Below are 16,013 nucleotides of genomic sequence, written 5' to 3' on the forward strand. Positions count from 1 at the left end.
AGGTGTCCTCAAACTCTTGAGCGGCTGATAGAGCAACCTCTCTCTCTCATTGCTAGTTAGGGTTTGATTAAGCAACAGCATGATATCTTTCCAGTCTGAATCGAAGGACTGACCCAGGCCCTGCAGAACTTCTATGTACTTGTCCAGGTCATCTGAAAACTTTCCTAAGTTCACCTTGATTTAAGTCAGAAAGTGAGAATGGGGTATGCACCTTGGTCCTTGGTCGGGCCAAATTCTCCTCCTACTGCCTGTAGGGGGCAGAGTCTGGGCATCCTGGTAACCTGAGATGCCTTGACCATCTCAGCCTTCTCTAGCTCCTGTTGGGGTACGGGGGCTGAGGAGCCCTGGTTGGCATTGGTGGAGGTGGAAGCCACAGGGGGTCCCAAATGTGGAGGTAGTCCTGAGGGTTGAGTAGGGTATGGGGAACAGGCCTGACAGAGCTGAGGCTTATTCCTTAGAGAAGAGAAAAGTTGCACATAGGAGATCTCAAACCATTTACTCTAGCTTTTACAAAACAGGTCTAATTGTAGAATAGTGTCATAATCTATAATTCCCTTGGGAGGCCGGGTTTTTCCACTTGGCAGGGGGTATTTCAGCCACGCTATCTGGCAGAAAAAAAAGATCTTGTGTTAAATTGGTCCCAATTCTCCAGGATACATTTTAATGGGGACCTTATCTTGGGAATAGCAGCACCCAACTGGAGTCGAACACAGGAATGCTTACATCCCTGGCTATTAATTTGTGATCACTAGCACCGGGGCAACCCCCAATCATGCTGCCAGATCTGGGGCATCCCGCAGTCATGGCAACTTGTAATTTCCGTATGCCCAAGATGCGTGATCATCTTTGAGCCTCCCATGTACTGGACTTAATCACGCTACCAGCACCATGGATACTCATGCTCACTGCCTGCATGCCTTTAGTGACCACCATAAAGACATGTGGACTGCTGCAACGGGTGGTTTGTACCAGCGCATCCCTGAACCAGGCCAGTGAGGGCTGGGAGGTGGGTACTAATATTTCCTAGTAAAAGTCCAATTAATACAGGCCCGATTATAAAACTGCCCTAGGAGGGTAAACTTCTAGAGAGGGACCTCAGAGCACACAATTCAAAGAAGGTGAGAAGGTGGGGCCGTGTCTGAGGCCGAACAATGCCCTCAGGACCCAGGCCTCCTCCTTCACCCCATTTTCCATTATAGGAAAATGCCCTAGGGGTTGTGGGGCCTGAAATCAATTATTTGGGCCTAGGACCCAGTTTAACTATAGTCTTCTAGATGGAGATGTTCTGCCATACAGAGAGCCAATCCTAAGCAAGACAAATTGTATGTTAGATTCTGGCACTATTTAGTTGCATTGGGAAATGTACAGGTGACACAAAACTCAATGTCCCATAGCCTTTAGCTTCTAGATTCCCCGAAAGGTTTCCCCACTCAAGCCTGGCCCTACCAGGGATTTGAAGCAGTAACCTCAGGGCTACTGGACCTTTGCCATTGTTCCCAAAACCTTGCTGGGGAGCTCCCATAAGCCTCCCCTGAATGAAAATGCTGCTCCCTGCGGCACAGCAGGTGGAAGCCCCGTGGTGTCCACCACGTGCACACTGGGCCCCCTCCCTGCTCCACCGCGTCCCTGCAAAAGCGGACCTTCGGCCACTCCCTTAATGCACTGGCTCTGATTTCCCTGAGAGTTGCCCAAACACAAATGCTGTGTCTTTAAATTTTGGCAGCCAGCCTACGCTATGGAAAAACTAGGTGGGACTTGGGTCCAGACCATGAGTGCCTGCCCCAGCCGCGCCTGTGGCTCACAGCACAGCGTATCCCATGGTCCCACACAGGCCCGGTCCATACTTCGTCCCCTCCTCCCCATACTTCGTCCCCTCCTCCCCCACAGCTTCAGCAAATGCAGCCACTGTGCACTCAGGTCCCTCAGGTAACTTAGCCTGGAGAAGCAGCCGTCAAGGGGGAGAGCAGGTTTGGAAAAAAAGCTACGCCTTTAAATCTGGCTGGCCTGCGCCACTTAAAGATGGGCTGGGGCCTGGATCAGTGACCAGGCCCTGCTGGGCCCTGCCCTCGTGGCCTCCCAGTGTTTCCTTAAAGCGATAGGACAGATTGCAAGTCAGAGGGGTCTAATATGCTCACTCACTGCTCCGAAGTAACAGGTTCTTAGCTGTAGCTCCTGGCTGGCTCGCCAAAGATGTGACCTAATTGCAGACAGTGGGCTAAGGTCGCTCCCAGATATGATATGTTCTTCCAGGCCCTTGGCCCCTCACTCACTGGGATTACAGGTGAGAGACACTGTGCCAGGCCCCCTTGTCTTGCTTCTGATCTCAGAGGAGAAGCTTTCAAACTTTCATCATTCAGCACAATGTTAGCTATTGACTAAAGAAAGAGGATTTTAGTCAATAGCTATTGACTAAAGAAACAGGATTGGGGTAATCCCAGCACTTTGGGAGGCCAAGGCAGGCTGATCACCATAGGTAAGAGTTCGAGACCAACCTGGCCAACATAATGAAACCCCATCTTTACTAAAAATACAAAAATTAGCTGGGCATGGTGGTGGGCGCCTGTAATCCCAGCTAGTCAGAAGGCTAAGGCAGGAGAATTGCTTGAACCTGGGAGGCAGAGGTTGCAGTGAGCCAAAATCGTGCCACTGTACTCCAGCCTGGGAAACAGAGTGAGACTCCATCTCCAGAAAGAAAGAAAAAGAAGAAAGAGGGTATTTGGGGAAGCCACATTTTTAATTGATTAGTTTTTATAATTTTATGGAGGTATAATTAAGTACTATTGAACAGCACTGTTTAAAAATGATTGGTTTTGATACATGTTTACACCCATGAAGCCATCATCATAATCGACATAGTAAACAGTTCCATTACCCAACAAGTTTTCTCATGCCAGTTTGTAACCTATTCCTCCCCTCATCCTATCCCCTGGCATTTTCTAAAAATTTTAGAAACAAATATGGTAAGTGTGTATTTTTATGTAAGCCTTTAAAAAATTCATCATATTTGAGATTCATTCACATTGTTGCATGTATTATCATATTCCCTTATGGGAGTATGCTACAGTTCATCTATTCTACTGATGGGATAGTTCCAGAGTTTGGCTAGTATAAATAAACTTCTGACATTTAGCCATAAATCTTTGCGTAGACATGTATTTTTATTTCTCTTTAATAAATAGCCAAGAATAGCTTACCTGGGACATATGGTAAGTCTATTTAAGTTCTAAAGAAATTATCAAACTGTTTCCAAAGTGGTTGTAGCATATTTTACATTCCCACCCCTCAAGAATGTACAAGAATTCTAGTTGCTCCACATCCTCCCAACACTTTTCGCCATCCAAGAAAGTATGTAGTTAGGGCTCCCTGTGCTTTTAATTTGCATTTCCCTAATGACTGATGGTGCTGAGCCTGTTTTCTTATGTGTGTTGGCCATTCATATTTGTAAAATATCTGTTCAAATCTTTTGATCATTTTTAATTGGGTTGTTCATCTCATGCTGAGTTACGAGAGTTCTTTCCATGGGCTCAAGAGTAGGAACTGGTAATGACTTCTTTTCATTGTCTTTCTGGTGAGAATGTCTTTATTTCACATTTATTACTGAAAGATATTTGTAATAGACATAAAATTATAGGTTCAGAAGCTCTTTTCTCTCAGTACGTTTAAGATGTAGTTCTGCTGTCTTCTGGACTTCATGGTTTCTATGAGAAATCACGGACATTAAGTCATGATTCTCCTCTACGTAATGTGTGCTCTTTTTTTTTTTATAGCTGCTTTCGAGAATTTTTTAGTAATCTTAGGATTCAGAAGTTTATTATGTGATAATAGGCATTGTTTCCTTTGAGTTTGCTAAGTGTCTTGAATCTGTACATTTACGTCTTTCACTAAATTGAGGAGTTTCTCGGCGTTCTTGCTAATTTTTTTTTCTGTTTTAACCTCTTTGTCCTCTCCTTCTGAGACTCCATTTATACTATGTTAGATCTTTAGATGGTAATACATAGGTACCTGACACTCTGAGTTTGTTTTCTTTAAACTCTTTATCCCTCTTCATAGATCGGATAATTTTCATTGTTCTGCCTTCAACTTAATTTTCCTTTTATCATTTTTACTGCATATATTCTATTTTTCATTTCAATATTTTTTATTTGCTTCCTTCTTATATTTTCCATTTTTTTGTTGAGAATTTCTACCATATCATTCAATTGAAGTGTGCTTTCCCTGATCTTACGAACACAGAAAAAATAGCTGCTTTAAAGTCTGATGATTTTCTCTTGAGGTTGGTATTTGTTTGATTGTCTTTCTGCCTTGAGAATTGGTACCATTTTCCTGGTTGTTTGTATATCAAGAGATTTTGAGTTGTACCCTGGATATTGTGAATGTCGCGTATTGCAGACTCTGGATCTATTGTAGGCCTCTGGAAAATGTTGATGTCTGTTTTAGTAAAAAGTTAACTAGGTTATATTCAAACTACAAGTTCTATCCCACCTTCTGTGGTTATATTAATTTAAATACATACACACACACACACACACACAAACACACACACACCCCTTTCCACTTAACTTTGGGAAGTGCTGTAAGAATCAGCAGTAAATCAATGATTGCTTGGTGGTTTTAACATTTTAGGATTCCTTCCCTCCATTTCACTCAATTCCAATGTAATACCTAATCAGAAAAAAAAAAAAAAAAAAAAAAAAAAAAAGTGTTTCCTTTTAGGTTAGAGTACTAAAAAAGGTTTTCTTTAGTTTACTTCCAATCCTACCTAGATCAAAGGCCTTCCACTGAATCTCCTTCCAAGCTTGAACATTTTTCCTAGCAAGACTTAGTAAATTGTCCAGATCATTTCCTTCTTACTCTTTTGTCATTTTCACTCATACTTCTTAATTCCATGTTCAATTTAGTCAGACCTCAAGGGTGCAGAATTACATTTAAGCCACACAGTATTAATCACAGTAACTTCCTATCCACACCTACATCCTGCCGACTTTTCTAGTCTGGGTGGCAAAGCCGCACGTGCAGCCTCTGATACGTGCGTGTCTACTCTCCACAGCCTCCTATCTGCTCCCTTCACTGATGTTCTTCCTCTAATTGTTCTCTTCTGATCACCACATCGTTACATTTTTAGCAAAGACTTTACTGTTCCGTGTTCATATCAGAAAATCACATTTGCATGTCAAACACATGCTAAAAATTACATCATGGATGAAATGACTGATGCATAGAATGGTTCTCGTTAAAATAAATTGCTATAAACTTGACTCTTTTATAACGATGTGAACAGAGACCACAGTTCTTTGGCATTCACACTGGAGTTCATGTTTTGATACTTTATAATTAAGTATTGTGCTCAGCACATACTGTGAGAAGACAACATCCTTTTTAAATTATGTCACTCAGAGAGAAACCCATGATTTTTATTATGTTCCCCTCCAAGCCCTTGCTTCAGACAGCTAGTATGGGTCCCACTGTCAGACACTGAAGGGATTTGAAAGGAACATGAGCTCTGCCCTTGTCAACCTGTGAAAAAAAAAATCCTGATAGTTTTTACATTTCAGGGTATATTAAGTTGAAAACTTCAACTGTATATTATGAAACAAGTCTTGAAAGCCTATGAAATTTCTTTTGGAAATATCTTGCAAAATGGCTGATTTCATCATTTTTAAATTCTTTTTTAAATTTTTTATTAAATAGACTTTTTAAAAAACTACGGAAGGCTTCACGAATTTGCATGTCATACTTGCACAAGGGCCATGCTAACCTCTGTATCGCTCTGGTTTTAGTGTAATATATATGCTGCTGAAGCGACCATGATACTGTTTTTTTAAATGCTTATTAGATGGCGCAGAAGAATTACATTTGCAAAGATCTTTTGAAATATGCAGGAACGACAGTGCTGAAGTATGTTTAGAGAAAAATGAGAAACAACTCTTCAGTTTAATCATTATTTACTGACTACCTCTGCCATGTCCTTAGGATTTTAACTATTACATTAGGGAGAAATGCCTAAGAAATATCCAACAGAATATAGGCCTTCAAGGAACTATGAAACAATGAGAGGCTCTTTGAGGAGCCCATCCAATCTGAGGGGAAAACAGCATAACTTAGAGCCATTAAGACCCACAACAGCTCCAGGGCAGTCAGCACCGCAGGGAGCTGTCTAGGAGGACTTACCAAGGGCATTGGAAGGCGAAGATGTGCCTGCACGCTATAAAATACAGACGGGAGCCATGCACGCTTGAAATGTATGTGATACTTTTGAAATTTTGAAAACTATATGAAATATGAACCTGACAGAGAAATACACCTTCAATACAGTACAACTTCAAGAAGAAAAAGAAAACGGATATCACAAAGTGCCAGGAGAGGTGCCCAGATCCGTTTTGCAGTCCAAGCCAGGAAATTGATCCGGCGCTTCCCATTGACTTCCTTCAAACATTCAGTGCTGTGCTAAAGACTGACTGTTCCATTAGAAATAAGTAAGGAACACAGTTTGCAGCTGTGAGAAGGGTCCTGGGAAGGACGCAGGGAAGAATATCACAGAGGCAGGTACTAGAGAATTGTCTTCAGTCAGGGTTCCAAGCCAGCGGGAAAAGCAGGAAATAGTGTGGAGGGGGAGTTTATTATGGCTGAGGGGAACACACTCAGGGCATTGTGTGACATTTAAAAATACATACTTAGCCATTACCAAGTTTCTGCCACTGGATAAGAAGGGAGTGTCATAGGTACCAACCAGTATTGTTGTTATAAGAAATGGAGTGAAACTTGTCTCAGAATCACTGATTTTCTGGTCTTTTTTAAAAATACTACTTTTAGAAAATAAAACATGGTAACAGAAACCATTTGCAGAATGCAAAAGAAATGAAATGTGAATGAACATAAATTTCAGCCACTGAGATACTGAACAGCTCTTTTTGGAAGAGCCCTGATGGGAACCTAGCAGTGCTTAGAAAATGTTGACACGCAGTCCTGCCCAGGGACAGCCCCTCAGCAGGTGAGCCTTAGCGGGCACCTCTCAGGTCCATCTTCATGTTTCCTCAACCAGGACTTGATGGTGGTCTTGCCACACCATGCAGGCAGCAATGCCCGGGCCTCCCCCCATCAGCCAGCTCTCTGACCTACCTGACCACCATTCCTCTCCATCCAGCCAGTCGGGACATCTCCCTTCAGATGCTCTCATCATCCTCTTAAACTCAATGCATTCAAAACTTACCTCATCATTTTTCTCATGAGATCTCTTCTGTTCATGGAACCATCATTCTCACTGCCCCAAGCTTCTTGCTAAGCCTCACAGCCCTTTACAGCCTAAAGCTAACACATGTGATGTGAAGCCTATCACGTGTCTTTTCTTTTCTTTTCTTTTCTTTTTTTGAGACAGAGTCTTGATCTGTCACCAGGCTGGAGCGTAGTGGTGCAATTTTGGCTCATTGCAACCTCTGCCTCCAGGGTTCAAGCAATTCTCCTGCCTCAGCCTCCCGAATAGCTGGGATTACAGGCATGTGCCACCATGCCCAGCTAATTTTTGTATTTTTAGTAGAGACAGGATTTCACCATGTTGGCCAGGATGGTCTCGATCTTTTGACCTCGTGATCTGTCTGCCTTGGCCTCCCAAAGTGCTGGGATTACAGGCACGAGCCACTGCACCTGGCTGTTTCTCACATTTCTATACAATCCTCCTGTCCCCATCACCACCCTGGTCAGCAACTACACTTTGTTACTCTTGCCAAACCAGCCGACTCAGGCTGCATGCTCCAGCCGTCTTATAACAACACCCTGTGCACGATTTCATCATAACACTCTCCTGATGGAAAATCCTGCCACATCCCGAGCCATGCCGTGTAGTCTCCTGTGTACCTGCTGGACTTTGCTGGGTGCTCCAGGACCAGGCCCGGTGGTCTCTATTCTCTCTCTCCTCATCCCTTTCCTCCTAGGGGTTCCCTTGCTTTGGGCTGGTCCGTTAGACCCACGTGTCTTGCTCGCACCTCCCCTTTGCCAGGCTAAACACAGCTATAGCTATGAACGCACTTTGTACATCGGCTGCCTCCCATTTATGCTGTTGCCCCACACTTTGCAAAGCCTAGTTACGGCGGGCTCTCTAAGCCTTCTAAAACTTGGCTCATGGCACCACAATTTAGCCCTTAATTTATGGCATGGTAAGGTAATGCCTCCTGGCACCAGCAATTTTAATAGAGCATTTTATCTACTGTTATTATCTGGTTCAGGCACTGTGTTGATACATGGATGTTCCATATTCAGTCATGTGTGCTTCATTCTAATTATAATGCACCACTCTAAAGATGATTATACAGGTAGACAATATAGGAAAATCTATAATGTATTACATAAATCAGGTCTTAATCTCCAGGTCAAAAATAACAGCCTTTGCTTCTTTTAATTTATTGCCTCTTTTCTATACTTTTTTAATGAGATATAACATGTATAAAAAAGTCAGTGTAACACATATACACCTTTAAGTAAATAATCATAGAGCGAATGCCCATATAAACACAGTGCAGGTTCATTAGAGATTCTTAACCAAGAGTTCACTTGCATGAGCTCCAGGGAATTTGGGGAATCACTGAAATTATATGCAAAATTAGAGACTTTTTGCATTTTTTGGAGGAAAGCTCAAAACTTTCTCAGAGCCTTAAAAGAGTTCCTCCGCAAATTTTAAATACTGATTAGAACTACAAGATAAAGAGCTCTGTGACTTAGCATCTATGGAGTCTTAAGCTGGCCTCATTTATTCCCAGAATTTGTTTTGGTTAACTCATAGTAACCGTGTGTGTGTGTGTGTGTGTGTGTGTGTGTGTGTGTGTTGATATTTTAGATCTACTCTCTCAGCAAATTGCAAGTATACAAATACAATATTATTAACTGCAGCCACCATGCTGCACATTACATCCTCAGAACTGACTCATCCTGTGCAACTGACACTTTGTGGACTTGGATCAATATCTCCCCATCTCTCCCACCCCCGGCTCCTGCAACCACCAGAGCATCCTCTGCTTTTAGGGCCTTTGCCACATAATACAATTGTACTGCACTCTCTAAGGTAATTTTTTTTCTGGGTGTGAATATTGATATAGGAGTTAAAAATGATAGTGGGAGGGAAATTATAACAATCTGGCTTTCTTTCATTGTTTCATTTTCACTTTGACATTTGTGTGACTGCCAACACACCATCATCTTTTCTTCACCTCATAGTTTATCTCCATGAACGTTTCTGAGAACAACCAGCCTGCTTGCAATGTCAGAATAAAATGAGACTATCAACCCAATATACAACTGGAAAGAAAATGGCAGGAAAACTGGGGAGAGGGACAAAGAGCCGGTTAAAAATCTAACTGCACAGCAAAGGAAACAATCAGAGTGAAAGGCAACCTACAGAATGGGAGAAGACATTTGCAAACTATATATCTGATAAGAAGCGAATATCCAAAACATACAAGGAATTTTTACAACCCAATTGCAATAAAAACAACTCAATTAGAAGATGGGTGAAGGACTTAGACATTTTTCACAAAAAAGACATGCAAATGACCAGCAGGTATATGAAAAGGTGCTCAACGTTACTAGTCAGCTGGGAAGTGAAAATTAAAATCATGATGTCATATGACTTCACACTTGTTAGGATGACTATTGTCAAAGTGTTGGAGAGGACATGGAGAAGCTGGAACCCTTGTATGCTATTGGTGGGAATGTCAATTGGTACAGCCATTATGGAAAACAGCATGAAGTTCCTCAAAAAATTAAAAACAGAACTGCCATCTGATCCCAAAATCCCACTTCTAGATCTATAGCCCAAAGAATTGAAATCCAAATCTTAAAGAGATATCTGCCCTCCCATGTTCATTGCACGTTATTCACAACAGCCAAGACACGGGGTGAACCCAGCTATCCATTGAGGGCTGAATGGGTAAAGAAAACCTGGTGTGTGCATACAAGGGAATATTATCCTGTCTGAAAAAAGAAGGCTATCCATATACACAACAACGTGGATAAACCTGGAGGATGTTATGCGAAGTGAAATAAGCCAGTCACAAAAGGACAAATGCGGCAGGATATGGTTTGGATTTGTCTTCCCGTCCAAATCTCATGTTGAATTGTAATCCCCGGTATTGGAGGTTGGGGGCTGGCAGGAGGTGATTGGATCATGGGGATGGCTGGTCCTTCATGCATGCTTTAGCACCGGCTCCTGGGTGAGGTCCTTGTGATGGTGAGTGAGTTATCGAAAGATCCGGCTGTTTGAAAGTGTGTAGCACCTCCCCACTTTTTCTCTCTTCCTCCTGTTCCTGCCATGTGGAATGTCTTATTCCCCCTTTGCTTTCTGCCATGATTGGAAATTTCCTGAGGCTTCTCCAGAAGCAAAAGCTGTTAAGCTTCCTGTAAAGCCTGCAGAACCGTGAGCCAATTAAACCTCTTTTCTTTATAAATTACCCAGTCTCTGCTATTTCTTTACAGCAGTGCGAAAACAGAGTAATACACTGCATGATTCCACTTATATGTAAAATAGTAACTCACAGAAGCACAGAGTGCTGGGCGTGGTGACTCAGGCCTGTAATCCCAGCACTTTGGGAGGCTGAGGTGGGCGGAACACCCGAGGTCAGGAGTCTCTACTAAAAATACAAAAATTAGCCAGGCGTGGTGGTGTGTGCCTGTAATCCCAGCTGTTCGGGAGGCTGAGGCAGAAAAATCACTTGAACCCGAGAGGCGGAGGTTGCAGTGAGCCGAAATCACGCCATTGCACTCCAGCCTGGGCAATAAATAAATAAATAAATAAGTAAAAATGAAGAAACAAAGTTTCAGTTATACAAGCGAGTAAGTGCTAGAGGTCTGCTGTCTGTACAACACGGCGCCTATAGTAAACAATAATGTATTGTGCATTTTAAAAAAATTAAGAAGGTGGATCTTAAGTCTAATGTTTGACCATAATAAAAAAGTTACTGCATGCAAGACTGGAAAGAAGAATTTATAAGTTTGCAAATTTAGTTAGTTATTGTTTCCCCTAAGGACTGAATTGGTTAGTATTTTATAAAAGATATTTATATCTAAATATCTTTTAAGTAAAGTTGGTGTATAATTGTTTTATGCTGATTTCATATGAAGGTATTCCACCAGTGCTAAATGAGTTGGTCAGTTTTCTTTTCTTCTGATGTTTACTAATTCTTGCCTATGAATCTAGCTGGGTTTTGGACGTTTTTGGAAGGCAGGTGTGATTGACTGAGGATTAAATTTCACTACGGTCAATGTTAGTGGCTTATTCAGGTGCTCTCTTTCTTTCCAAATAAATTTTTGACATTTTCTAAATATGTGATAGCTTTCTGAGGTTGGTATCATAATCTCTTTTACAAATGAAGAAACTGTCCCGATGGTATGGAAAACAGTATAGCGCTTTCTCAGAAAATTACAAATAGAGGCCTGGCGCCATGGCTCATGCCTGTAATCCCAACACTTTGGGAGGCCTAGGCAGGTGGAACACTTAAGGTCAGGAGTTCGAGACCATCTTGCCCAACATGGTGAAACCTGTCTGTACTAAAATACAAAAATTAGCTGGGCATGGTGGCACCCACCTGTAGTCCCAGCTACTTGGGAGGCCAAGGCAGAACTGCTTGAGCCTGGGAGGCAGAGGTGGCCGTGAGCCAAGATCTCACCACTGCGCTCCAGCCTGGGTGACAGAGTGAGACTCTGAATCAAAAAATAAAAATAAACATTACAAATAGATTTGCCATCTGATCCAGCAATTCCACTTCTGGGTATATACCCCAAAGAGTTGAAAGCAGAGACTCTGAACAGATATTTGTGCATCCACGTTCATGGTGACACTATTCACAATAGCCTAAAGATGGCCGCAACCCAGGTGCCCATCAAGGGATGAATGAATAAGCAAATGTCTATACATACAATGGGCTATTACTCAGAATTAAAAGGGAGAAAATTCTGACACATGCTAAACACAGGCAAATCTTGAAGCTATTATGGTAAGTCACTTACATGAAGTACCCAGGATGGTCAGATTTGGAGAGACAGAAGGAATGGTGGTTGCCAGGGGCTAAGGGAAAGAAGGAACAGAGACTTACTGTTTAATTGGTACAGGGTTTAGGTTTACAAGAGGAAAAGAATTCTGGAGATGAATGGTAGTGGTTGCACATGATAAATATATTGAATTTCATGAAAGCATACACTTAAACATGGCTTAAAATGGTAAATTTGATATTTTCTATATTTTGCCACAGTAAAAAAAAAAGTACTAGATTAATTGACAGACTAAACAATAACTTTGAGCACTAAAAATAGACTTTGGAAAGAAATTGGGTATCCCAGTAAAGGCATCATGAGAAACATATGATCTTCAATGGATTTTGTTGCACGTGCTTTAAGACATAGATTTGCTTTTATTTGGAATCACTTGGCAGTGAGGGAAAGAGTATCATAATCTTTTTATGCCCTTGGTCCTCCAAAGCAGGGCTGCCAGATTTAGTAAATGAAAAACACAGGATGCTGTGCAATACTTAGCATGTGCTTACACTAAAATCATGTCTGTGGTGTTTATCTGAAATTCAAATTTCCCTGGGTTCTGTGTTTTATCTGGCAACTCTCTCTAAGAGCCTGGGTCCAGACTTGCCGAGAGGAGTTGAGGAATCAGTGTGAGAACCCAAAGTGAGAGCCAGAGCTGGTATCTGACCTGGAGCCGAACCTGGGAGCGCAGGCTCAAAGTCCCGGGACAGATCAACACCCAGCTCACTCTACTCTGTGCTTGTGAAAGGCCAAGGGGGAGCTGGTGGGTTTTTCCCTGAGGGATCCTTTCAGAAAGACCTTATGAACAGCTGTACCCATGAAAAGCCCCTGCTCCGTTTTAACTCTGTTAAACAGGGCAGTGGAGGCAGGGCTGGGGTGCAAAGCCCAAGGCAGCTTCACAGTCTGCGCTCAGTGTCTGGTTTTGGTCACTTCCTCACCCAACATGGCAGACCAAGATCTGGAAGGTCTGAGCTTTCATCTCCCACTGTCGCTGGTTTCCACAGAAACATGAAACCAAAGACCACCCACAGCACAGTGAAGAGGTCCCCGGGGTGGGTGCACTGCTGCTCAGACAGGTGGGTGCCCCTTCTGAGCCCAGCTGCCCAGGAACTGCCTTTGACGGCAGGAGTCTGCATTCCTCCCATGGCCTGGTGCTACAGAACCATCAGCACATCCACAACCAGCGGCTGCCTTTCTCTAATAAACGTCTTCATGCAGGTATTTAAATGCGAAAGAATCACAGATTTCAAATATACCCATCGAGAGGTGTGGATCCCCACATAAGAAAGGCACAGAACAGGGAAGGGGACCAGGAGCACAGCTACCTTATGTATCAAATCAAAATCTCTCGGAGACACAGACACTGACTCTGGCCTCCTCTGTATTGGAAAAGCAGGTCATGGCTAAGACAGGAGGAGACCATTCTTCAAGTAAGCATGTGGAAAATGGGATCATTTTTCTGAAGGACATGGATAGCGGCCGCTGTGACCGGAGCCGCAGCCACAGAGCAGGACTGAGACGCACATGGAAAGGACTGGATGCGACTTCAGAAATCTGGGTTTACAGCTGCTTGGTCCATTAAAAGAATATACTTAGATGGTTTTAAAATGTTCCCTCTTTTCAAATGACACGCATTATCCCAGAAAAGTAGCTGATTAAGGCAAACAGTTGCATTCCAAATGGTGAAAATGAAATTGACATAAAGGAAGCACTAACTTAAAATGATGCCATCTTTTCTTTCCATCCTGCAAAATGCACTGTTGGGTGAGGTCCTGAGAGCACAAAGCCATGTCCAAGGAGGGTACAGCTCCTTCCTTCACTCCCTGTGCCCCTGTGACTTGCTGGAGCCTCCTTGAAAGGTTATGTGGCAAAACCTGGTGTGCTTATCTGGAATTAATCAGTGACACTGCTTGTCTGTTGTAGAAATTGGAGCTTAGTGTTTTACTGAAGAAATAAAAGGCTTCGCACTCTGCTCTCATCTAGTATCATCTGTAGTGACACTTTTTTTTTAAGCCCAAAATAAAAACATAAAATATTGTCAAGTAATCAACGGAACATTCAGTGTGTACAGAGATTTATTCTTTAAAATGTTAAAAAAGAGAACCAGAGAATTCAATTTACATTTTAGACCATTTAATGGAGGTATTTGTTGCACGTGTGGTTTTAGTTTAACATAAACACAAAATCTCTCCCCGGAAACACGTAACCTGAGTTGGAAATGAAATATGAACTGAAGAGATTCTTAATTCACACATACATTTTGCCTCAAAATATTAGCAGTGATTCCTACTGAAGATTCTGCTGGAAGTTCAGGACTCGGTTCCAGGACAGGAATGAGGGAAAACTCCTGGCATTTCGAATGCTCTGCTGAAGTCCAAGGATTGCACCTGCGGGCTCTTAACCAGAGCTAGCTTTCTCAAACACCCGCGGAACGAGGTCTGGCTGCTCAGGCAGTTTTGCTTCACGCCAGCTGTTCAGGAAAGAAGAGAAGACAAATCTTGCTTAATTTTGTTGAAATTCGACCCACAGCACAAAAGGAACAGAAATAATCTCAAGTGGGTTTTTTGTTTTTAATTTTTCACTATCAAAATTAGAATATTTTCCACATATGTGGTGTCAGTGAGTAGTAGAATTCATAGAAAACATTTTTTTTGTTGTTTGTTTGAGATGGAATCTCGCTCTGTCACCCAGGCTGGAATGCAGTGGCACAATCTGGGCTCACTGCAACCTCCACCTCCCGGGTTCATGTGATTCTCCTGTCTCAGCTTCCCGAGTAGCTGGGATTATAGGCGCCCACCTACCACGTCCGGCTTATTTTTGTATTTTTAGTAGAGACGGGATTTCACCATGTTGACCAGGCTGATCTCAAATTCCTGACCTCAAGTGATCTGCCCACCTTGGCCTCCTAAAGTGCTGAGACTATAGGTGTGAGCCACCGCACCCGGCTGAAACTTTTAATATATAAAATTTTAAGACATAGTTTAAAAGGCATACAACAGATGTTTCTTTCATTATTTGCAACAATTCCTTGGAACATCTAAAATGCATGATTCTAATCCAAAATTGACCAGAGAGATGAGTCACAAGTTTGTTCCCTAAAATGATTCCCCAACCCTAAAATGATTCCTAGCTCTGAGAGTCACGTAATTTCCCTCGGCAAAGTCATCCAGCTGCCTTTATATCAGATCCAATATTCTCAAGATCTTAACCCATGATTAACTTTTGTATGTAGATTATTTGAAGTTTTCCAAGAATTCTTAGGTATTTGAAATAGGCTTTCTAAAATGGTAAAGGATTTGTCACCCAAACCACGTGCCTTTCTCAATCCCTATTCTATATCTACCTGAACCAAGACTGCTTCCAGGGATAGTGCCCCTTTTGAGTGGAAAAGCAGGTTATCTGTACGTACCAGGATAGCCACCAACATAAATGGGATTGTTGGTGTCCACTGAGGTAGACTGGCTGTGTGGATTTTCGGCACCGGCTTCGTTCCCATCGACACTCAGAGTGATACGGTGTTTGCTTTTGTTGGCCTGAAGCGTGTGCCATTTCCCGTCACAGAGCGCAGTGGCGGTTTTGGGCTCGTATGAGGCTGTTATCCTGCCGGCACCATTGTTGACATGGAACAAGATCTAAACAAAGCAAATATCCCGATGAGCTTTTCTGCACCTAAGGAACACAGTCCATTGGTATAAGCTCTCGGAGTGGATAAAATCGCAGCATTCTGTTGAAAAGAAGAGCTAACTTTGAAGAACAGAAAATGGTCTTGAAAAATAGCTTCTTAAAGGATTCAGATGTTATACTATTCCCCGAATTCCAGAAAGGGCAAATAGCCACCTTCATGACCATAAGCCCAAGCACACTGCATGCTTAAATGAGGCCCTCATTTTTAGGACATTTTAGGATTTAATAGCCTTACTGGAGGTGCCTGTCATACTTTTTAGTTAATTTATTTATTGATATTTGAGATGGAGTTTCACTCTGTTTGCCCAGGCTGCAGT

The 16,013-nt window shown here is 42.5% G+C and overlaps 1 protein-coding gene and 1 pseudogene across 1 annotated transcript in view; both read right to left on the bottom strand.

The window, feature by feature from the left end:
* Nucleotides 1–5,697: 5,697 nt before the first annotated feature.
* LOC120361716 (U6 spliceosomal RNA) lies at nt 5,698–5,798 on the bottom strand (annotated as a pseudogene).
* An 8,187-nt stretch (nt 5,799–13,985) lies between these two features.
* Nucleotides 13,986–16,013, bottom strand: part of LAMA1 (laminin subunit alpha 1) — a 180,642-nt gene continuing 178,614 nt past the window's right edge. The window contains exons 62-63 of the mRNA XM_003924833.4: nt 15,422–15,644; nt 13,986–14,482 (exon numbers count right to left, since the gene is read on the bottom strand). Coding sequence (XP_003924882.1) covers nt 14,322–14,482; nt 15,422–15,644 — 384 coding nt within the window. The 3' untranslated portion in view covers nt 13,986–14,321. The remainder of the gene's footprint in view (nt 14,483–15,421; nt 15,645–16,013) is intronic.

Source organism: Saimiri boliviensis, chromosome 13, assembly GCF_048565385.1.
Source record: "Saimiri boliviensis isolate mSaiBol1 chromosome 13, mSaiBol1.pri, whole genome shotgun sequence".
Classification (NCBI taxonomy): Eukaryota; Metazoa; Chordata; class Mammalia; order Primates; family Cebidae; genus Saimiri; species Saimiri boliviensis.